General features: G+C 47.8%; 1 protein-coding gene across 2 annotated transcripts in view; it reads left to right on the top strand.

Moving 5' to 3' along the window:
- WBP2 (WW domain binding protein 2) overlaps positions 1-25,050 on the top strand; it is an 81,327-nt gene that overhangs the window by 35,156 nt on the left and 21,121 nt on the right. For both annotated transcript variants that reach the window (XM_068127649.2, XM_078785658.1), the window contains exon 3: positions 20,153-20,288. In XM_068127649.2, the coding sequence (XP_067983750.1) occupies positions 20,153-20,288 (136 nt within the window). The remainder of the gene's footprint in view (positions 1-20,152; positions 20,289-25,050) is intronic.

The following is a 25,050-nucleotide window of genomic DNA, read 5'->3' as shown; positions in this document are numbered from 1 at the left end:
CACCTCATCATGAAGGGTGGAGCCCCGAAGGACCAACCAAGGCTCAGGGGTATGGCTTGAGAGGGTGTGACCTATATAACCCGCGGCGGGACGCCCCCACCAGAGATGAGTCCTTGGAGAGCACGCGACGCACCCGACCTGAGAAGAGACGAGTGGAGGAAGGAGGTGATTGAGGGAAAGAGAAGCACGCATGAGCTTTGAGACCATCGCAGCTTTGAGACCACCGCAGTTGTGACCACTGCAGCTTTGAGCTTTTGCGAAGCAACGCCGCCGGGCGAACACGATTGAGGAAGGGCGGCGGCTGCTCACTCCCGGCCCGACCGTTCTCCCGTGTCCAGCCGAACCTTCCTCCCTTTCCAGTCATCCGTGCCTGGCCTCATCCATCCATTCGTGTATGTGAGTTTGTTTTGTGTGTCTTGTCCTAGGGTTAAGTAAGACTGCATAGTATAAGCTAGTAATTGCACTGTGTCTTCTGGTCCTTCCATCCTTTCTGTCTTTATTTTCTTATCTTTCCTTCTCCTTGGTTCTTTTCGTTGTGTACATAATAGGTAGTAATAAATCATATTTGTATTTCCTACCTTCGTTCTTCTTCATGCTCGTCCGGTCGTCTTTGTGATTTCCCCATTGAAAACCTGTGGCGCGATTTTGGCCAACGTTTCAGGATCGGGTTTAGTCTCTGCTAATGGTTCATGCCGTGGTTGCTAAACCACTCGGCAATTAACATCTGTCCGTGGTCGCGAACGAGGTTGCACCCCCTGCCTCTCCGGAGGGAGCTGTGCAGCTTCAGGACCACGTCGGTCAGTCATAGACGAGGGGATTAATCCCCCCTCGATAAGGGGAAAAGAGGCCGACGGAGAGATCCGTAACAATTGGTGTCAGGAGCGAGATTCAAACCTGAAGCTCGCCGAGCGCTCTCAAATTACGAGTGGCCCACAATTTTATTTAACATCCTAAATTTAAAATCGTGCCATGGATGGTCAAGGCGATCGGGTGCCGGTGGGAGAGTTAGAAGAGGGGTTATAATCAACCCAGGACCCCAGGGAAATGTATGTGCGAGAAATGGAGGAGGAGAGCAGTGAGGATGTAGTAGCGGAGGCTTCAGGCACACGAGATGGTGGCGCCTCGCATGAGGTGGAAGGCGCACAAAATGGCGCCTCACACGAGCGCGCGGTAGCCGTGCCCGCTGCGCCGATGGGGGTGGTCCAAATGCAGGCCCTCATGAATCGATTTATGGCACAAATGCAGGCGTCCCTGAACCTGCAGGGGGACACATCAAGGGCAGAAATGGAAGGGATGGAAACCAGAATGAGGGACGAAGCAAAGGGTACTAGTGCCCAAATTGGGAAGTTAGACAGCAAATTGGAGGGTTTAGACAATAAATTTGAGGGTTTAGACAATACATTTGAGGGTTTAGACAATACATTTGAGGGTTTAGACAATAAATTTGAGGGGCTAGACAATAAATCTGAGGGGATAGACAACATGTTGGAAGGGCTAGAAGGTAAATTGGGGGGCCAACTGAATGACGTGGGTAACCAAATCGGGGAAATGAAAGAGGGGTTAACAGGGTTGGAAAACAGAATGGCTGCCCAGGAGAACCAGATGGAAGGGGTGAAGAATGGGTTAGGGGGGTTAGAAAACACCATGGAAGGCAAATTGAGGGAAATAGGAGAGCAATCCGCCCGGGAAATTAAACAAATGGGAGATCAAATAGAGGAGGTGAAAATCGGATTAGAAACCAAATTGGATGCCCAGAGAAATGATTTGGAACAGATGAGGGCAGCATCTACCAAAGAGATGGGGGAAATGGGGGAGGAGATCAGACGAAGTGTGGGCGAGGAGGTCGCGGGGGTACGCGAGGAGGTAAAGCGAGGTGAGGAGCGTATGGAGAAATAGGTGAGAAATGGGACGGCAAAGTTACAAGGTGGCATAGAGGAGTTGACGCAGGGGGTGGGGCAGCTGACAGTGGTACAAAGGGAGTTGAAGGAACAGGTGAAAAAGAATACGGCTGTGATCGAGGGGTTGAAGGCGACCCAGAAGGAAATAGAGGGACGTAGCCGTCATAAAGAAGGAGTGTCAGACGGTACATGAGGGACTGACAGGTTGGACGAGGTAACAGAAGCAATGGAGACGAAAGAACGGGAGGTGAGGACGCACATAGAGACGGTCAAGGTGGCCTTAGAGGAAGAAATTGAGGGGGCGCACCGGGAAATGAAAGAGGTGAAGCAAAAATTAGAGGATGTGGACGAGGGGGTGAGTGAAATTAAGAAGAGACGGAGGGAAACTCAGAGGGAGATAAAGGAGGAGGTGATGGAATATGTACAAGGTCTGTGCTCACATCGTGATTATGTGCTCATAACCAAATATAGAGTTTGCAGGTGGCGGAAGAGAAGCGAAGACGAGGTGCCGAGGTGAGTGGCGATATACTCGGAAATGTATATGGTGTGAGGGGAGATTCAGTCGGCTTGGGTGTTGGCGTAGACCCGGGTGTTCGTGAGGGACCAATGGTGAGGTGTATGACTGGTCCGGAGTGTATGGATAGAGGAGGTGTGCAAGGAGGTCTGACTATGGGGAGTGAGAGGGTTATTGGTGAGCAAGGGTGTGCGGGTATGGAGTGGGTAGCGGGTTGCGAAAGGGCGACCCAGGCATCGACACCAAGAGGGGTAGTGTTTGGAGGGATGGGGGATGCACGGGAGCCCCCTGGGAATAGTGTACTGTGGGGCCCGAACGGTTTGGTCCCGCGCTGATCCCGCAAGGAGTGACGCACGGGGTCCAGCCTTCGGGCGCCCACAAGGTCCCACTCGCGCCGTATGACGGCAAGAGTGATCTGAGGGCGTACCTGGCGCAGTTTGAATACGTGTGCAGAGGCAACGGTTGGAATCCGGACGAAGGTGGAGTACACCTTGTGGGGGCACTGCGCGGTGCGGCGGCGGAGGTGCTGACGGCTTTACCACCGGGTGCTCTCACCCTGTCAGCTCTCCGTGCGGCCTTAATTAATCGTTTCGGCATTGAACAGCAAAGCGAGCTTGTTAAAGCTCAGCTTGCTCAGCGCAAACGCAAGCTCCAGGAGACCATCGGGGAACTTGCCCATGACATTCGCCGCGCAGTAGGAATTGCACACGCGGACATGGCAGCGAGTTCCCAGGAAAGCCTGGCGCTGGATCACTTTATCCAGGCCCTTCCGGATCTAGAGCTCCGACAACAGCTCGCCATGTGGCGCCCGCAGACCATGAGTCAGGCGGCCGACGCTGCAGCCCGTTGGGAAGCAGCGAGGCCGCTGGCCCGGGGAGGTGAGCGCCACGCAGTAGCGGTGCGTCAGGTAGGGCCCGTGATGGGTGGCGGCCCCCCTAGGGGGCCCGCCTCCGAAGGGGGCCCTGACCTGGAGAGCATGGTCCAGAGGCTGGTGGATCGGCGCCTGGCGGGACCTGGACCCTGGCAGGCGGCTCCAGCGGTGGCACCTGGTAGTCCACGGCAGAGTACACCAATTCGGACATTCAGGGGGGGAAATTTGGAATACCGGAGGCAAGCACCTTACCAGGTGAGGTGCTATAATTGTGCTCGGCTGGGTCACCGTGCATGGGAGTGTCGATCTCCGTGCCGGGACGGTCCCCGCCAACCGATGCCCTCAACTCCGCCCCGTATCGATCGGCCTAGCCGACCTCAGACACCCCCCCCCGCCAGGGCCCGGGAAACTAAAACGTGCCAGGCATGCAGGGCGGTGTTCGGCAGTAGGGGATGGAGAGGAGCCCTCATTGACGCGACAGGTCATTCATTGTGGCCAAATTGGAATCGGTAGTTTAACAATTCGATGCAAAATTGCCGGCGTGGGGGTAGATGCCGTTGTGGACACGGGTGCCAGCGCGACGATCATCAGTCCCGTGATCCTTAATTCGAGTGCAGACGGCTGGGGTAAAATCCAGCATCTGGAAAATCATAGTTTGCAGTTGGCTACCGGGGCAACGGCTCCGATCATCGGGCGTGGTTTTGTGACCCTCAAGTTGGGATCAGAAAAGAAAGAAATAGAGGATTGGGTGGCGGAGGTGTGCGACCCATGCTTAATAGGGTTGGATTTGTTGACTGCCAGCGGTTGTAAAATCGACTTGAGCCGGGGGGTCCTGCAAGTGGGAGTGGAAGAGCTATCATTGGAGGGGGTGAGCACGGCCGAGAGGGTGGAGTTGGAGGCTCCTGAGGCCGTAACCATCCCTCCGGGGGCCGAGGCAATAGTGCCGGCCCGATGGTCAGCTCGCCCGACATGGCAGGAGTCCTGCGGCCTGGTCGAACCGGTGGCAGCGTGATCCATACCTGGTTTAATCGTGGGCCGCACCCTTGTAAAAACGGACGGGCCGGTGGTGGCCGTCCGAGTAATTAATATTAGCACAGAACCACGCACTATAGTGAGGGGCACGAAGGTAGCTGGCTGCACCCCAGTTAGCGAAGTCGCGTCAGTGAGGGGCGAGAATGTCCAGCCGAGCCGGCCCCAGGGGGAGCCTTCAATAAATGCTAGGAATTGGCCCGATCCCATTTGCGAGATGGTAAATCGTAGGAGTGTAGAGTTGGGAGGTACCCAGAGGGAGGCCTTACACAAACTGATTGGATCCCATTTGGATCTCTTCTTGTCCCCCGAGAATATTGGACGTACGGGCCTGGTGAAACATGAGATCCACACCGGTGAGGCCCGGCCTATTCGTCAGCCCGCCCGACGGCTCCCTTGGAGCAAGAGGGCGGAAGCTGACGAGCAGGTTGAAAAGATGCTCGATGCAGGCGTCATCGAGCCCTCGGGAAGTCCCTGGATGTCACCTGTTGTGCTGGTTAAAAAGAAAGATGGGACCACGCGGTTCTGCGTGGACTATCGCCAGCTAAACAACGTGACACTCAAGGACTCGTATCCCCTGCCAGGAATTGACGATACCCTCGATGCCGTTGCGGGCTCAAATTGGTTCACAACTTTGGACCTCAAGAGTGGGTATTGGCAGGTGGAGATGGATAGGACAGGGAAGGAGAAAACGGCATTTTCCACAGGTAAGGGGCTGTATCAGTTCACTGTGATGCCGTTTGGTTTGTGTAACGCCCCGCCTCCTTTGAGCGATTAATGGAACATGTACTAGGCGGCATGCCATGGCAATCATGCCTGGTATACCTGGATGACGTCCTAGTACATGCCAAGACCTTCCCCCAGGCGTTAGCTAATTTTGGACCAGGTGTTCGGGTGCCTCAGACAGGCAGGGTTGAAGCTGAACCCGAGTAAGTGCACCTTGTTTGCAAGAGAGGTGGCCTATCTAGGTCACATTATCAGTCGCGAGGGGGTAAAAACGGACCCAGGCAAAATTACAGCGGTAGAGGAGTGGCCCGCACCACGTACCATCAAGGAGGTGCGGGGATTTTTGGGACTCTGCTCCTACTACCGGCGCTTTGTGGCGAAATTTGCGGAGTTGGCCCATCCCCTCCACCGGCTTACGGAGAAGGGGGCGCGATTTAATTGGACAAGGGAGTGCCACGAGGCCTTCCTAAAATTGAAGGGGTGTTTGACATCCGCACCCCTTCGAGCTTACCCCACTAGCGACGGGACATTTACCCTGGACACGGATGCGAGCCAGGAAGGATTGGGCGCAGTTTTGTCTCAGACACAGGAGGGCGTGGAGAGAGTGATTGGTTATTATAGTCGGGCCTTAAGTAGGCCCGACCGAAATTATTGCGTAACCCGCAAGGCACTATTGGCGATGCTGGCTGCCATGAACCATTTCCACCCGTACTTGTACGGGCGGAAATTTTCGGTTCGGACTGACCATTCCTCCTTGCAATGGCTCCTTCGGTTCAAGGAACTGGAGGGCCAAATTGCAAGGTGGTTGGAAAAGTTGCAGCAGTACGATTTTAATGTGACCCATAGGGCCGGGAAGGCCCATGGTAATGCTGACGCGCTCTCTCGGCGTCCTTGTCTGGGGGAAAACTGCAAATTTTGTACGAGACACGAGGAGAGGGAGCAATTGGGTGATTCTGCCCCGATTCTCGTCGTCCGGGCAACCCGGGTGAGAGGGTCAATTTTGCCACTAACCGCAGACGAGGAATTTGGAAATTTGGCATGGAGCACGGCCCAGCAGGAGGATCCCGTTCTGGGGCCGGTGTTCAAATGGGTAAAATTGGGGCAAAGACCAAAGGGGGAAGAGGTCACCCCCCTCGGGGCGCAAACCAAGGCGTATTGGGCTCAGTGGCAGACCCTGCAATTGAAGGATAACATCTTATATCGCAAGTGGGTGGAGGTTCCCTCTGAGAGAACTTCCTGGCTGGTGATAGTCCCTGACAAATTTTAAAACGTCATACTACAACAGGTGCATGGTAACCGCTCCGGCGGCCATTTGGGCAGGACAAAGACAACATCTCGGGTCCGCCGGAGGTTCTATTGGGTGAATATGGGGCGTGACGTACAGGACTGGTGTCGGAGATGCGACGCCTGTTCTGCCAAAAAGGGGCCAGCACGGAGGATGAGGGCCCCCCTTCAATTACACCAGGTGGGGGCCCCCCTTGAGCGGGTGGCTATGGACATCCTAGCACCACTACCCCGCACCCGCCAAGGTAATAAGTACATCCTCGTTGTAATGGACTATTTCACCAAGTGGCCGGAGGCATACGCCCTCCCCAACCAAGAAGCCGGGGTTGTAGCACAGGCCTTCATGGAAGGATTTGTATGTCGGCACGGGATTCCACAGGAGCTGCACACCGACCAGGGACGAAATTTTGAAAGTCAATTGCTAAAAGATGTGTGCAGACTCCTGTCAATTCGGAAAACACAGACCACGCCCTTGCGGCCACAATCTGACGGGATGGTGGAAAGATTCAATCGAACATTGATCCAACAACTGGCATTGTTCACCACCACCCATCAGGATGACTGGGACGAACATCTCCCGTACTTGTTAGTGGCCTGCCGAACCAGCCAGCATGGGGCCACTGCATGCAGTCCAGCGTTGCTTATGTATGGGCGGGAGTTGCGGGCTCCCGCCGACTTGCTATGCGGTCCCGTGCCAGAGACCACAGATATCCCGCCGAGGGAGGGTTACGCACGTCACTTAGAGGAAGGCATGGAGAGGGTCAATGCCTTCGCCCGCCGCCAGCTCCATCTGGCGGGGGCCAAGATGAAGCGCAGGTACGACCACCGGAGCCAGGGGAGTCAGTACGCTCCGGGGATGAAGATTTGGTTCTTTAATCCCCGGAAGCGGAAGGGTAGGTGCCCCAAACTCACCTCCCCCTGGCAAGGCCCGGGAGTCGTCCTGTCGCAAGTCTGTGACGTGGTCGTTAAGATCAAAATGGGACCATGGGCCCTCCCTCGGATCGTCCATGCTGAGCGGATAAGACCTTATGCCGGCGAGCAGGCGCCCTCGTGGATCGCCTCGGCTCTAGATGCCGAGGCAGGACCCAGTACCTCTTGCGACGGGGGCTCGTAGTGTCAGAGGACTGGGGGGGGGGGGGTGATAGTGGGAGATACCCGATGTGATGGGATGGCAACTCTGCCATCTCTCACAAAATGGGGCACATGAGCAATAGCTATGGGGTTTATGGCAGTCAAAGCTCGCCGAGGGAGGGTTAGGATAAAATGATAGGGATCTAGAGAAGATTGACCATAGGTAACGGTAGATTTAAGTAGCGACATTGGACAGGTAGTCAGGGACATAGAGAGGTTAGAATGGTTGTTAATGACGTGGGATGTGCGTAGTTTAAAGGGAAGACGGGGAGCACCAAGTTAGAAGGGCACCAGGTAGATCAGATGATGCCGTGTGTTTGAGAATCGAAAGTGTATTGTGAAAAGTGTATGAGTGAGTGAGGTGACTGTGAGTTGTATTGAGCGTGGAAGTGTATGGAGCAGTGCATGAGGAACAATTGTGGTTGTGCATTGTATTGAATGATTGAAGGAGCCTGGGAGGAAGGAGCGTGCACGTGGCACCAGGTGTGATTGCACAGGTGTGCAAGTGAACAGGTGTATGGAGCAGTGTGTGAATGAGTAATGGTGATTGTGTGTTGTGTTGACCGAATGGTCCTGGAGGAAGGAGGGTGCAGGAAGCACCAGGAGTGATGGCACAGGTGTGCAAATACAGGTGAGCATGGTTGTATGGAATAAATGGTCTGGAATATATGGAGTATGGAATGGATGGTATGGAGTGAGTATGGTGGAAACTGTGGAGTGGAGTGGTTGGTGCGAAGGGAGTGTATGGGGAGGATGGACCCCATCACGAATACCCGGGGAGGGTAGTTTAAGAGTTAGGTAGAGGGAGTAGGTAAATTGTGGTTGGATATTGGCATCTGTGGTGCATGGTGGAAGAATGGTGTTTGGATGGGTGCATTAGTGACGTGGAAATGGCTGGGCGTGTGGCCTGTTAGTGTGTTTAGTTAAATGGGCACTCCGCCACTGTTAGGATGTCGGCCAGGTGAGGCCGCAGGTGGGCTCTGAGAGCCGGTAGAGTTGTGGATGGGGCCCGAGGATCCGGAGGACGGACCCGGGTAGCCCAGTGCCAGAGAGGGCACCGAGTGGGGAGAGCACCAGAGGGCCTTCCCCAGGTAGATAGGTTAGGTTAAGGAGCAGGTAAGCTCGGAGGCAACTGCAGTGGTGGAGGTGTGCAGGTGGGTAGACCTGCTGGGAGAGCCACACGACCCAGTCCTGAAATTGTGCAAAGGCACAGGGAGTTGAATCGGGGGAGTGAGACCCCAAATTGATGAAGCACCACATTTTGGTCAATGGGAATTTGGTTCTTAAAACCGCATAGAGTAAGATGCCAATGGATTGGCAGGGAAAGATCCCGGGTAGTGTAAAGTGTGTTAATGTCATTTAAGAGGATAGTTAGGATTGAAATCTCCTTGCACCATCTACATCCACTCACCTGAGGTGACAGAACTCCACACCATGCCATGTTTTGATTATTTTTTTTGTGCAAATGTTTGGATTGTGAGACGCATCATGACGTGGGTGTGACATTGTGCTTTGTTGTTCCATCTCTCCCTCCTTATGAGGATTGATGATGAATTGATGATGGCAAATTTTGGATTAGAGGGATTGTGGTGACGAATTTGGTATTAGGGGAAATATAGGGAGGACGAGACATAGCGACGGATTTGTAATGTGTAGATTTTTGTAAATATGGGGTAAGGGTAAGGGCAAGGGTAGAACAGGTAACGGGGGGGGTGGCGTACGGTAGGAACGAGCTTTTCTCCGCTCAGTCTCCAGACGCACCTCACCTTGCATTGCCTTTATTGATGTGTACCCTTGTGACCTTACCCCTCGCTAACCTGCCCTCTCTGTCTTCCTTCCCCGACCCATGGATCGTGCTCTCTGGGCACCGAGGGGAGCGTGCGGGAGTCCGCCATTGTGTGCCAGAACCCCCGCAACCAGCTGTCTGCATCGATGCACCACTTATGGACCACATGTCTGTGGCTGAGCACTACTTATGGACCCCACGGGTTGGGGCATGGCCCCTCTGCTGGAACCGGCCATGATGGCCTGAGATCTTGCTGGCGGACCTCGGTAACATGGCACATATGCCGTACAGGTGAACCACCCCTAGTCTGCCCCTATGGGCCATAAATATAGATGGACACGTTTTGTGCATTTTTCATTTTATTATGGTCAAATAGGCCGCCAGCAAAAAGAACATGAAGAAAGACAACATCTGGAAGAACATTGGCCAGCAGAGGGAGTCGAAGAGCAAGAGCACCAGGGGGGGGTTTGTGTTGTTTATTATTAACTGTGGTGACTGTGCACTCCGGTGCGTTTTGGTGCATTATGGTGCTTTGATGATGGTGCTGGTGTGTCGATGCAGTGCAGGCTGCCCCCCCCCCCCCCCCCAAAGAACAATCACAGGTCCTGGGTTAGTTTTGTAAATACCTTTAGCGTCAATTGTAAATAATGCTCCCCACCGTTCATGTATAGTTTGAAGACAATTCCGCAATTCGGTTAGCTGTGGGCGTAAATCTGTTAGGCAGGGTGCAATGCAGCAGGGGGACATACTTATTTGTGTTTTAAAACTGTCACACTCAGGGTCAGGTTAAATGTAGAGGGAACTACACCTACGTGCCACACTAAAGTTAAAGTTTTATAGGCCCGAGGACGTGCCTAGAGGATGAGGGTGCAGTGTTGTGGATTTGAGAATTGTTGTAAATATCACCCTCCGTAGTTAGTGTAAAGGTCAAAGGTCGTCCTCGTTCATCCATATACATACACGGAGCAAATCATATATCCTTCTAAATAGTTATTTCCTTATTGTGTGTATTAGTTTAAGGCTGTGTCTTCCATTAATTGACACTGCATTGCACCGAATTCAAATAAGGTAGATTCCCTTTCATTCCCAAAGCCCCCATTCCCAAAGCCTCGATTGCCAACTGCATTCGCCCTCCATTAAACACGCGGTCGGTTCGGAGAAGAAAGGCGTGGCCCCCACCATCATGAAGGGTGGAGCCCCGAACGACCAACCAAGGCTCAGGGGTATGGCTTGAGAGGGTGTGGCCTATATAACCCGCGGCGGGACGCCCCCACCAGAGATGAGTCCTTGGAGAGCACGCGACGCACCCGACCTGAGAAGAGACGAGTGGATGAAGGAGGTGATTGAGGGAAAGAGAAGCACGCATGAGCTTTGAGACCACCGCAGTTGTGACCACCGCAACTTTGAGCTTTTGCGAAGCAACGCCGCCGGGCGAACATGATTGAGGAAGGGCGGCGGCTGCTCACTCCCGGCCCGACCCTTCTCCCGTGTCCAGCCGAACCTTCCTCCCCTTCCAGTCATCCGTGCCTGGCCTCATCCATCCATTGGTGTACGTGAGTTTGTTTTGTGTGTCTTGTCCTGGGGTTAAGTAAGACTGCATAGTATAAGCTAGTAATTGCACTGTGTCTTCTGGTCCTTACATCCTTTCTGTCTTTATTTTCTTATCTTTCCTTCTCCTTGGTTCTTTTCATTGTGTACATAATAGGTAGTAATAAATCATATTTGTATTTCCTACCTTCGTTCTTCTTCTTCATGCTCGTCTGGTCGTCTTTGTGATTTCCCCATTGAAAACCTGTGGCGCGATTTTGGCCAACGTTTCAGGATCGGGTTTAGTCTCTGCTAATGGTTCGTGCCGCGGTTGCTAAACCGCTTGGCAATTAACATCTGTCCGCGGTCGCGAACGAGTTTGCGCCCCTGCCTCTCCGGAGGGAGCTGTGCAGCTTCAGGACCACGTCGGTCAGTCATAGACGAGGGGATTAATCCCCCCTCGATAAGGGGAAAAGAGGCCGACGGAGAGATCTGTAACAATATATATATATATTGTTGTGGATATGAGGACTGTATATTTTTTTTGATTGTGTGCTGTATTGTTGTGATTATTGTTTATTCTGTGCCTCCTGCCTCCGGAGCTGTGTAAAGACCAAAAGGGCGTCCCATAGTCCACAAGCATACACGTCAGCCAAGTAATAGAATATACCTGTTGATAGTTATCTCTTATTCTGTGTATTAGCGTAAGGCTGTGTCTTCCATTAATTGAAATACTCCATTGCACCAGTGAAAGAGATAGATTCCCTCCATTCCCCCCTTTCCGTCAATTGCAATTCGAAGCGCCTTCCGCATTTTGGTCGGTTTTTTCCCTTCATCCGCCATTGACCACGAGGCTCGAGTCGGGGAAGAAAGGCGTGTCTCCACCTCGTCATAGAGGGGAGGAGTGAGCCCACCCCACTCGACCAACCATGAGCCAGGGGTTCGGCTCGAGAGGGCGGAGGAAGAGCGATCGGGGAGGGTCGCAAAGGTTGAGGGGCGGGGGCCTATATAACCCAAGGCAAGGGCGTGTCCAGGAGGAGATGCGTTTTTACAGAGGAGAGCAGAAGACAGAAAGGCCTGGAGTTGGACTTTGAGTTGGTCTGAGTTGGTTGGGAGTCGGTCGTCAAGTGCAGAGTGGTGAAGAATCAGTCAGTAGAGGTGGTGGTCAAGTGGTTGCGTTGGTTGCGGTGAGGAGTCGGTGGTAAAGAGTGAGGGACCAAGAAAGAGAGAGAAAGAGTCCTGAAGCAAGAGAGGAAGTTGTTGGACTGGGTGGGACTAAGGAAGGAGAGAGAACCCGTCACACCAATCCCCCAAGCTCCGCGTTGGCTCCACCAAGCGTTCAGCTCCACCAAGCGTTCAGCTCCACCAAGCTCCGCGTTGGCTCCACCAAGCGTTCAGCTCCACCAAGCTCCGCGTTGGCTCCACCAAGCGTTCAGCTCCACCAAGCGTTCAGCTCCACCAAGCTCCGCGTTGGCTCCACCAAGCGTTCAGCTCCACCAAGCTCCGCGTTGGCTCCACCAAGCGTTCAGCTCCACCAAGCTCCGCGTTGGCTCCACCAAGCGTTCACCTCCAGCCATCCACCTCCTGCAATTCCCCGCGTGAGTCAGTGTCTTTTGTTTGTTCTGTCCTGGGTTAATTAAGTCTGTATAAGCTAGTATTTTCCCTGTGTCACCTGCGTCTTATGTGCTTGTAAATAAACGTGACTGCTTTCTTTTTGCTTGTGTGTAAATAGTCAATAAATTCAGTCGTATTTCCAAACCTTTCTTTGCCTTCGTTTTCCTCTTTGCATTGCGTCGTTTTCGTCTTTTCCCTCATTGAGCAGCTGGGGTGCGATACGGCCAAAGTCTGGGTGAATCGGGTGAGTTTTGTTAGGTCGCGGTCTTACACCACCGCTCGGTCTATAACATCTAACCGCGATCTATAACAATATACAGACTTGGCATTTAATATGGAATATTTTTTTTTTTCTTGACTTGGGTTTACTTTCTTAACTCAGTATATCAATCTGGTGAGTTTCTTTTACACTTTGGTGATTTATTTGTTGAAAGAACCATGTCACTGATTGTATGTCGCAGCAAGAAGTCAACAACAGGATTATATCACAGGTGGCGTGGCAAAATGTACGGACAGGTGCATTTGATTATTGGCTTCACAGTCGGGTATACAAGGGTTGTTGCATTCTGTATTGGTGGAAAAGAACTGCTGCACGTCTCCAAAAGTTATTGCCGCTTCCTCTGGAGATGGTCCGTCAACTCGACAATGCTGTTTGTCATGGAGTGGTGGCTTTACGAAATTACGGCATGAAACAGCGTGCTATTGCTCGGCAGTATGGCATCACTCAAGGTCAGGTGTCAAAGATCCTGAAACGAAATGCTCAGAGGGGTGTCCCTACTCCAATACCGAGGCCAGGACGTCCCCGCAGAACCACAAGGAGGGATGATCGCCAGCTGCACCAGTTAGTCCGCAATGGCCGTACCAAGTCAGCTAATCGGCTTAAGGCTGAGTGGCAGCAACTGACAAATGTGCCTGTATCCAGAAGGCTAGTCAACCAACGACTGGTTCAAGCAGGCTATCGTGCCAGGCGTCCCCTGAGAAAGCCACGCCTGACCAGACAACACCGCCAGCGCCGATTGCAGTGGGCCAGAGAGCACCGTCGATGGCAGCCAGGACACTGGAATCACGTGATCTTCAGTGACGAGTCTAGATTTCTGGTCTATCGTCAAGATGGCCGCGTCCGAGTGCGCAGACAAGTGCATGAAGCCCACAACAAAGATTGTATAGTGCCAAGAGTCCATGCTGGAGGTGGTGGGGTGACCGTTTGGGCTGCTTTTCATGCAGGGGGCAAAACTGACCTGGTTGTTCTGAATGGAAACCTGAACCAGTTCAAGGACAGGGCCATCTGGAAGAAGCATTGCTTCCATTTGGTCGTGCAGCCTTTCGAGGAAACTTTTCTTCCAAGATGACAATGCACGGCCTCATCGTGCTCGCATGATCCAACACTTTCTTGCTGACCGTGGTGCAGAGCATATGTAGTGGCCTGCCATGTCCCCGGATATGAATCCGATAGAGAACTTGTGGGCAGAATTAACGCGTCAAATCGACCACTTGGACCAGCAGCCGACCTCTGTGCATGAATTGCAGCAGGCTATTGTCACTGCATGGCAAGCGATTCCTGTCCAAACCTTGGCAAATCTCGTGAACAGCATGCCTCAACGTGTACGTGCTCTCCTGAATGGTCGTGGGGGTTACACGAAGTACTGATCTGTAATTTTACTGTCCGTAATCCCAGTCGTAATTTAACTATTGTTTTTGTTTTAAAAAAAAAATTGGCTATTATTTATATTTATTTATATATACATATATATATATATATATATATATATATATATATATATATATATATATATATATATATATATATATATATATATATATATATATATATATATATACACATACATACACACACACACACAGACTTGGCATTTAATATGGAATATTTTTATTGTGGGGGTGAACTTACTTTTCAAGATGACTTAGAACCAAAAGTTCATTGGAATTATGTTGAAATTATTCTAAATTTTGTTAATGTGACCTTTAAAAGAAACAAAAACCACATTTGACATTACGAAGCAAATAAAGTGATCCTTGAAAGTGATGTAAACTGATATCGAACTAAATTCACGGACAGTACTGTGTTAAACTTCTGTGCGTTTTCCAGAAGTATCTTTATTTTGCACATTAGCCAAAAAATTTTTTAACAAAAGTTAAATTACGACTGGGATTACAGACAGTAAAATTACAGTTCAGTACTTCGTGTAACCCCCACGAGCATTCAGGGGAGCATGTACACGTTGAGGAATGCTGTTCACGATATTTGCCAAGGTTTGGACAGGAATCGCTTGCCATGCAGTTACAATAGCCTGCTGCAATTCACGCACAGAGGCAGGTTGCTGGTCCAAGTTGTCGATTTGACGCGTTAATTCTGCCCACAAGTTCTCTATCGGATTCATATCCGGGGACATGGCAGGCCACTCCATATGCTCTACACCACGGTCAGCAAGAAAGTGTTGGATCATGCGAGCACGATGAGGCCTTGCATTGTCATCTTGGAAGACGAAGTTTCCTCGAAAGGCTGCACGAACAAATGGAAGCAATATTTCTTCCAGAATGGCCCTGTGCTTGAACTGGTTCAGGTTTCCATTCAGAACAACCAGGTCAGTTTTGCCCCCTGCATGAAAAGCAGCCCAAACGGTCACCCCACCACCTCCAGCTTGGACTCTTGGCACTATACAATCTCGTTGTAGGCTTCATGCACTTGTCTGCGCACTCGGATGCGGCCATCTTGACGATAGACCAGAAATCTAGACTCGTCGCTGAAGATCACGTGATTTCAGTGTCTTGGCTGCCATTGATGGTGCTCTCTGGCCCACTGCAATCGGCGCTGGCAGTGTTGTCTGGTCAGACGTGGCTTTGTCAGGGGATGCCTGGCACGATAGCCTGCTTGAACCAGTCGTTGGTTGACTAGCCTTCTGGATACAGGCACATTTGTCAATTGCTGCCACTCAGCCCTAAGCCGATTAGCTGACTTGGTACGGCCATTGCGGACTAACCGGTGCAGCTGGCGATCATCCCTCCTTGTGGTTCTGCGGGGACGTCCTGGCCTCGGTATTGGAGTAGGGACACCCCTCTGAGCATTTCGTTTCAGGATCTTTGACACCTGACCTTGAGTGATGCCATACTGCCAAGCAATAGCACGCTGTTTCATGCCGGAATTTCATAAAGCCACCACTAAATGACAAACAGCATTGTCGAGTTGACGGACCATCTCCAGGGGAAGGTGTAATAACTTTTGTAGATGTGCAGCAGTTGTTTTCCACTAATGCAGAACGCAACAACCCTTATATACCCGATTGTGAAGCCAATCGTTAAATGTACCTGTCCGTACATTTTGTCACGCCACCTGTGATATAATCCTGTTATTGACTTCTTTCTGTGACAGACAATCAGTGACATGGTTCTTTTAACAAAGAAATCACCGAAGCGTAAAAGAAACTCACCAGATTGATATACCGAGTTCAGAAAGTAAACCCAAGTCAAGAAAAAAAATATATTCCATATTAAATGCCAAGTCTGTATATGTTTCAGCCCTTCTAGCCCAAAAGATTCTGCATAAAGCAATCGATACAAGCCAAGTTGCTGAGAAAGTTGCCATGGCAACATAATTCAGCCAATCACAGCTGTGATCTAATCAGGTTGAGATAATGTCATAAGGAATAGATACCTGCAATATGAAAGCTAAATTTTCATCGGTTTTTGAAATATCGTGTACATGGACAGATGGTCAGTCAGAGCTCATTTCAATGTCCCCTGTCTCCGACATTGTCGGAGGGGTGAGGGGCAGAAAGCTGCACGTGATAAGCTCTTTGCTGCTTCTTACCCTACCTGGGTTCCTCCACTGCTGCAGACATTTACAAATAGCGCATACTTCAGAATCCCAATGGTACATGCCCCCAAAAGTCGCTGGATGTGCTTCATCACTTATTGGCGAGTTGTTAGCAACGGCATGAAGAAATGTTAATCACTGAGGATACAAAAGCTGTACCACGTGCAATGACAAAAGCAGTCATCACATAAATATCCGAAAACCGAATGGCGTTGTTCTCTCAAATTATGGGTGAGACACCAATGAGCTCTCATCTAATCAATTATCCCAAGCTGTGGCTACAACTTTATAATTAGTTAACACTGATCAGCCCTTTCAGCCCAAAAAATGCTGCATGAAGCTGCACAAGGCCCTAGTTGGTGCGTGTTTCTGGCTACACTATCACTGATGACTTGCAAATAAGTGATGAAACCAGTCCGGTTGCTGATTGGGGCTTGTAGGATTGCGATGTTCAGGTATGTGCTACTTGTGAATGTCTGCAGCTGTTGAGGAACCAAAGTAGGGTTTGCAACGGCAAAGGTGTGTGCCTGTGTGCTTGTTGTATAAAATATTGCATGGTAGGATTCATGAGGGAAGATGTGAAATGGTGGTGCATTGCCTGTTTCGAACAATGGTGTCCCATGAACATTACTTGCTTTTCACCTAACTAGGGCGTGCCCGTACGTGGGTGCAAAAAAACATGCGTGCAAACAACAACAACAAAAAAAAACTTTGAAACCACGTGGCAGTAACGACCACAGAACCCCCCCCCTCTATTTACATGAAATGGTTTGGTCCATTCGCAAAGCCAAAGCGAACGGCTTGCGAGTACGGTAGAACCCCCCCCCCCCCCCCTCTATTTACATGAAATGGTTTGGTCCATTCGCAAAGCCAAAGCGAACGGCTTGCGAGTACGGTGACCATACCTTGGGAACCACTTGTCCGATTAATTTCAAACCTTGAAAAGGCACATCCTCGGGTCCCCAGCAATATACCTGGCAAGTTTCAAGTATATCGGACCCGTGGTTGTCGAGAAACAGCGGTCACAGACAAACACACACACATACACACAGAGATTACTGGAATTATAGATAGATATAGTGAAATCATCATGAAGTTTGAGCAAATCAAAGCAAAGGTATTTCATATTGGATGTAATGTGTTTTGTGAAGAAAATAGCACTGCAAAAGGAGATGGCTTTGCTTTTAATTATTTGTCAACACATTTCAAAGCAAGATGAAGACACATCTGTAATTTTACGGCTTCATATCGATGAAATAGCCCCTTGCAAAATGTCCTTTGATCATCTTGTCTGAGGAACCGACTCTATCTCTCTGGATGGGCTTGGTAAGGGAATTATAAATACTCAATTCCAGGAGGCCTCCTTGGATTCGATCTTATATAGTCACGTGAAAAAGTAAGTACACCCCATGTAAAGTTTTGAATTTTTCAACATATTTCAACATACAGCTATTTGATCTTCATTTCAACAATATTGATAGATAAAGGTGATATAATATAACAAATATCATGAAACATTTACATTTTGTAGTCCATTGTATAATTTAAATAAACATACATGCAAATTTCGCATGTGGAAAAAGTAAGTACACCCTTGGCTCTAATAGGTGGTATTGCCCCCTTTGGTAGAAACAACCTCAAGTAGGCGTTTCTTATAACTGTCTACCAGTCTCTGACATCGACTGGGAGAAATTCTTGCCCACTCCTCCATGCAGAATTCTTTCAGCTCTGCGATGTTTGAGGGGTTTCTTGCATGCACAGCTCATTTCAAATCCCCCCACAACATCTCGATGGGGTTTAGATCCGGGATTTGACTTGGCCATTTCATACCCTCCATTTCTTTCTTTTCAGCCATTCCTTGGTGGATTTACTGGTATGTTTGGTGTCATTGTCATGTTGCAAGGTCCACCTTCTGTTGAGCTTCAACTTTGACAGATGGCCTCACATTATCCTCAAGCACCCTCTGGTACAATGAAGAATTCATAGTGGATTCTGTGATGGTGAGCTGCCCAGGCCCTGATGCAGCAAAGCTGCCCCAAACCATAATATTTCCACCACCATGCTTCACAGTTGGTATCAGGTTTTTGTGGTCAAATGCTGTCTTTGGTTTTCGCCAAACATGTCTTAGGGTACTGTGGCCAAATAGCTCTACCTTTGACTCATCTGTCCAAAGCACATTGTTCCAGAAGTTCTGGTCTCTGCCTAGGTGTTCATTGGCAAACTTTAGTCTTGCCCTGATGTTCTTTCTGGACAGCAACGGTTTCCTCCTGGCACACCTCCCATGTAGATCAAATTTGTGCAGCCTCTTTCTAATGGTAGACTCGTGCACTTTGACATCAACAGTGGCAATAGCTACCTGTCGGTCCCGTGATGACATTCTGGGGTTCTTCGAGACTTCTTTCAGCATCTTGCGGTCTGCTCTCAGGCTGAACTTGCTGGGGCGGCCTGGCCTGAACAAGTTGGCAGTTGTTTGGAATCTTCTCCACTTTGTCGATGATCTTCCGGACAGTCGAATGATTGATTTCAAATTGTGTGGAGATCTTTTTAATTCCCTTCCCAGACTCGTAGGCATCTATAACCTTCTTTCTGAAGGCCTCAGAGAGCTCTATTGATCTAGGCATGGTGATGCCGCACACTTCAACAACAAAGAGCAAACCAAACTAAATGTCTGACGTTTAAATAAGACAGGTTCCTCCAAGATCATCTCTAACGATGTTCTAATCATTTGCATCTGAGCTGGTGCACCTTATTCTAATTTTAGGTATTTTAAAGGGCCACAGACACAGAAAATAATGTTTGGTTTAATTAATAGATATTGCTTCACTTAACACTTAATCGTCCTTTTTTTTGAATAAATATCACTCGATTGGCCCCCGCCACCCAAAAACGGCGATTTGATTGCTCATGTGACTGGCTACGTCATTGAGGGAATTTTTGTTGCTGCTGGTAGTTTTTCATAATGATTTTGACTATCAGAAGATTATTGGTCAGGCAGTTATCATTGCGTGCTGAGAAACCTTTCCCTCGATTACATCACACAGGTGACATCATGAATGAACATCACGATTTTAGGGGCGGGACTCCACTACCAGCTAAAAACTACCAGCAGCAACAAAAATTCCCTCGATGACGTAGCCAGTCACATGAGCAATCAAATCGCCGTTTTTTGGGTGGCGGGGGCCAATCGAGTGATATTTATTCAAACAAAAAGGACGATCAAGTGTTAAGTGAAGCAATATCTATTAATTAAACCAAACATGATTTTCTGTGTCTGTGGCCCTTTAAGTAGTGATAAATGTAGGGGTGTACTTACTTTTTCCACACGTGAAATTTGCATTTATGTTTATTTAAATTATACAATGGACTACAAAATGTAAATGTTTCATGATATTTGTTATATTATATCACCTTTATCTTTCAATGTTGTTGAAATTAAGATCAAATGGCTGTATGTTGAAATATGTTGAAAAAGTCAAAACTTTACATGGGGTGTACTTTGTACTTACTTTTTCACGTGACTGTATATAACGGGCCTGTTGAGGTAATTGTAAGGTCAATCACTCCACCATCTCTGGAGGATGGTCATGGGAGCAAATGAGAGATTGCTCGGCTAGCTTTTTTAGAGAGGTGGGCAAATTGTGGGACGTACCAGTATTGAACAACACTGCACTTTTGGTCTCTGCACCAGTATGTCATTTTGTGCAGATCAACAGCAAAGGGGTTCAGAATGTTCTCGATAGACAGTGAAAACATTGAATTAATGCATAATAAGAACATGATTGGATGCAGCACTCTACCTCCACCCGATTACCTGCCCTTATCCTGACTTTCGAACTACTCTTGTCAAGACTTTTACAATGATGAAGTGAAAGTAATTTCCTGTTAAACATTTCTCTATCTTTCGTTTTTAAATGTTTCTACTTTCTTCCTACCTTTGCAGGTCATCTTTGCAACAAAAGGCAAGGATCCCATGATGTCTTTCATGATGCCATTTTACCTGATGAAAGGCTGTGAAATGAAACAACCTGTTTTTGGGGCCAATTACATTTTGGGAAAGATCAGCGCAGAGGCTGGAGGTGTGTAATCTGTAAACCCATTGATAAATGCAATATTGCAACAAGTGAAAGCTTTCTTATTCTACTTTTTTTTTCATTATATATATATACATATACAGTATCTATCTTCTTCTTCTATCTTCTATCTATCTATCTATCTATATATATATAAAAGAAAGTTTTTGTTTGTTTGTTTGTTTGTCTGCACTCGCTAATCTCCTGAACGGTGAAAGATAGGAGGAAACCTCTAAAACAAAAAATGTCGGGATGGGCCCCGGGAAGGTTATAGGCTAGGTGGCGAGGGCCCATTTAGCAATTTAAAGCCGAGCTGAATTATAGTAGTCGATCTTCTACGGCTGCGAGTAAAAGCTGAATTATAGTAGTAAATTCATTCAAAAAGAACTAAAAATGTCGGAACGGGCCCCGAGAAGGTTATCGGCTAGGTGGTGATGCCGGTCAAGGCCGCTTCGGCCAGGCTGGGCCCATTTCGCAATTAAAAGCTGAGCTGAATTATAGTAGTCTATCGTCTACAGCCACGAGTAAAAGCTGAATAATAGTAGTAAATTCATTCAGAAAAACCCGGGCAACGTTGGGTGCTTTCGGCTAGTATTATATCTATATATATATATAAAAAAGTGTTTTGTTTGTTTGTTTGTCTGCACACGCTAATCTCCTGAACGGTGAAAGATAGGAGGAAACCTCTGAAACAAAAAATGTCGGGACGGGCCCCGGGAAGGTGAAAGGCTAGGTGACGAGTCCGCCTCGGCCGGGCTAGGCCCATTTCGCAATAAATCTTCTTCTTTCAAAATTCTCTTGAAGTACAACTTATGCACTTAATAGGAATATCTGACACTTTGCAACACATGCTTTCAAAATTCTCTCTCGTGGGGGCCCGACAGAAGAAAGAACAAGGAATCGTTTAGCACTAACTGATACTGGGCTCGCGTCAGACCTACAGTATGTGCAGAAGATTAAATTAATTCAAAAAGAACCTGGGCAATGCCGGGTGCATTCAGCTAGCATAAAATAATTTTTTTGTTTGTTTGTTTGTCTGCACGCACTAATCTCCTGAACGGTGAAAGATATGAGGAAACCTCTGAAACAAAAAATGTTGGGATGGGCCCCGGGAAGGTTATAGGCTAGGTGGTGAGGCCGATTGAGGCCTACCTCGGCCGGGCTGGGCCCATTTCGCAATTAAAAGCTCAGCTAAATTATATTCGTCAATCTTCTACGGCCGCAAGTAAAAGCTGAATTATAGTAGTGAGACCTATGTACAGAAGATTAAATTAATTAACGCCGGGTGCATTCAGCGTGTGTGTGTGTGTGTGTGTGTGTGTGTGTGTGTGTGTGTGTGTGTGTGTGTGTGTGTGTGTGTGTGTGTGTGTGTGTGTGTGTGTGTGTGTGTGTGTGTGTGTGTGTGTGTGTGTGTGTGTGTGTGTGTGTATACACACACATATACACACACGCATAACCAAAAGTATGCGGACACCACTTCTAATTGGTGGATTCGGCTGTTTTAGCCACACCTATTGCTGACAGGTATAGATAATCAAGCACACAGCCAGGCAATCCACATAGACAAACATTGGCAGAAGAGTGAGCTGGACTGAAGACCTCTGACTTTCAACGTGGCACTGTCATAGGATGCTACCTTTCCAACAAGTCAGTTCGTCAAATTTCTGCCTTGCTCGAGCTGCCCCGGTCTCGGAGCAACAACTGCTCAGCCACGAAGTGGTAGGCCACACAAGCTTACAAAACGCGACCGCCGAGTGCTGAATCACGTAGCACGTAAAAATCGTCTGTCCTCGGTTACAACACTCACAACCGACTTCCAAACTGCCTCTGCAAGCAACGTCAGCACAACAATTGTTTGTCGGGGCTTCATGAAATGGGTTTCCATGGCCGAGCAGCTGCTCAGAAGCCTAAGAACACCATGCGCAATGCCAAGCGTTGGCTGGAGTGGTGTAAAGCTCACTGCCATTGGACTCTGGAGCCGTGGAAATGCGTTCTCTGGAGCGATGAATCATGCTTCATCACCTTGCAGTCCGACGGACAAATTTGGGTTTGGCGGAAGCCAGAGAACGCTACTTGCCCGAATGCATAGTGCCAACTGTGAAGTTTGGTGGAGGAGGAATAATGGTCTGGGCCTGTTTTTCATGGTTCGGGCTCGGCCCCTTGGTTCCAGTGAAGGGAAATCTTAACGCTACAGCATACAATGACATTCTAGATGATTGTGTGCTTCCATCTTTGTGGCAACAGTTTGGGGAAGGCCCTTTCCTGTTTCAGCATGACAATGGCCCCGTGCACAAAGTGAGGTCCATACAGAAATTGTTTATGAAGATCGGTGTGGAAGAACTTGACTGGCCTGCACAGAGCCTTGACCCCAACCCCATCGAACACCTTTGGGATGAATTGGAACACCGACTGCGGGCCAGGCCTAATCGCCCAATATCAGTGCCTGACCTCACGAATGCTGTTGTGGCTTAATGGAAGCAAATCCCCGCAGCAATATTCCAACATCTCGTGGAAAGCTCGTCGAAAGCTTTTTTAGCTCTTTCACGAGCCTCGATTCAGTATACAAAAAAAAAGAAAAAAAAAAGAAGCCTTCCCAGAAGAGGCTGTTGTAGCAGTAAAGGGGGGACCAACTCTATATTAATGCCCATGATTTTGGAATGAGATTTTCGATGTTCGGGTGTCCACGTACTTTTGGTCGTGTGTGTGTGTGTGTGTGTGTGTGTGTGTGTGTGCGTGCGTGCGTCAGTTACTATGCAATTTCATACCATCAGTGGTGAACTGCCATTATGGTATCCCATCCAGCTGTGCTGTACCTTAATGGGAGTGATAAGTACCATCTGCCACATGGCACATTATCTCTGGTATCCACTCATTATATGGAATTGCCGGGAGCATCCAATCCAAATATATCTTCAGTTCTCCAGCTTTCAATGAGTGCACGTAATGACGTCACTGCCATGTACATATGCTCTGCCTGTCAAGCTCTCAAGAGAACCCTCCGACAGAGCAGAATTTTTATCTTAGTTCAGATACTGTCATTGTATGTAAAACTCAGTTACCGACCTGGTTTCGCCCTTTTTGGGGCTCATCAGGGCAACGCAGTGAGTCCTGCATACACTTATGACTCTGAAAACCTTTCGGTTGTATACCAGTTACTATGCGATTTCATACCATCAGTGGTGAACCGCCATTAAGGTATCCCATCCAGCTATGCTGAACCTTAATGGGAGTGATAAGTACCATCTGCCACATGGCACATTAGCTTTGGTATCCAGGCGATTCCATATAATGAGTGGATACCAGAGATAATGTGCCATGTGGCAGATGGTACTTGTCGCTCCGATTAAGGTACAGCAAGGCTGGATCGGATACTCTAATGGCGGTTCACCACTGATGGTATGAAATCGCATAGTAACTGGTATATAACCGAAAGGTTTTCAGAGTCATAAGTGTATGCAGGACTCACTGCGTTGCCCTGATCCCCAAAAAGGGCGAAACCAGGTCGGTAACTGTGAGTTTTTCATACACTTATGACAGTATCTGAACTAAGATCAAAATTCTGCTCTGTCGGAGGGTTGTCTTGAGAGCTTGACAGGCAGAGCGTATGTACATGGCAGTGACGTCATTACGTGCGCTTATTGAAAGCTGGAGAACTGAAGATATATTTGGATATATATATATATATATATATATATATATATATATATATATATATATATATATATGTATATATATATATATGTATATATATATATATATATATATATATATATATATATATATATATATATATATATATATATATATATATATATATATATATGTCCAGCTTTTCATCTCCACCAAGTCCATCTCCACCAAGTCCATCTCCACCGCCACCCACTCTATCCTGACAAACTGCATCACTGAAATAAAATCCTGGCTTTTATTTGGAAATAAAATCCCAAACCGCCCCTTTGAGGAAGAGTCGTCCTCATCGAGGCCAGGCCAAATAAAAGAGCTGCATTGACAGAGAATAGTCTGAGTTTTTGAGAAAGCAGAGAATCTGCTTTTTGAAAAGGGGAAGATCATAAGTGTTAGGAAAGACATGTGAAGGTAAAGAGTTCCAGAGTTTGGCAGTTGAGGGGAAGAAACAAACATAACGGCCCCCCCTTGAGTTGCCAATGCCCACACAATAATCATATATATATATATATATGATTGTATATTTGTATATATATATATATATGTGTGTGTATATATATATATATATACATGTGTGTGTATATATATATATATATATATATATATATATATATATATATATATATATATATATATATATATATATATATATTATAGGGTGGGCTTCAAAAAATAAAAATGCAGATTTTCTCCGGGACATGGTCTATTTTTGTTCCTTTTGGTGTCAAAGTAAACCACACCAAATTTGAATGGAATCCAATAATATTTAGGGGTGCCACATCAGTGATGAATTTTCCCCCATGCAAAAATAGGAATTCCCATTTTTTGGGCTGTATATACACAAAAGAAATACATAATTATATATATACATTAAATATAATATTAAAAATAAATATATCGTAAATATACATTAAATAATAATAATATATATTATATTATACATTATATATACAATTATACGATAGACAATTATACAAATCTAGACAAATATAATACATTAAATAATATATTAAAAATAAATGTAATATATTAAAAATTAAATATAATAAATAAATATATAGTTATACAATATATATACATTATA

The sequence above is a fragment of the Myxine glutinosa genome, chromosome 10 (genome assembly GCF_964187855.1).
Source record: "Myxine glutinosa chromosome 10, kmMyxGlut1.1, whole genome shotgun sequence".
NCBI classification, from domain to species: domain Eukaryota; kingdom Metazoa; phylum Chordata; class Myxini; order Myxiniformes; family Myxinidae; genus Myxine; species Myxine glutinosa.
This window is presented reverse-complemented; position numbering and strand designations above follow the sequence as displayed.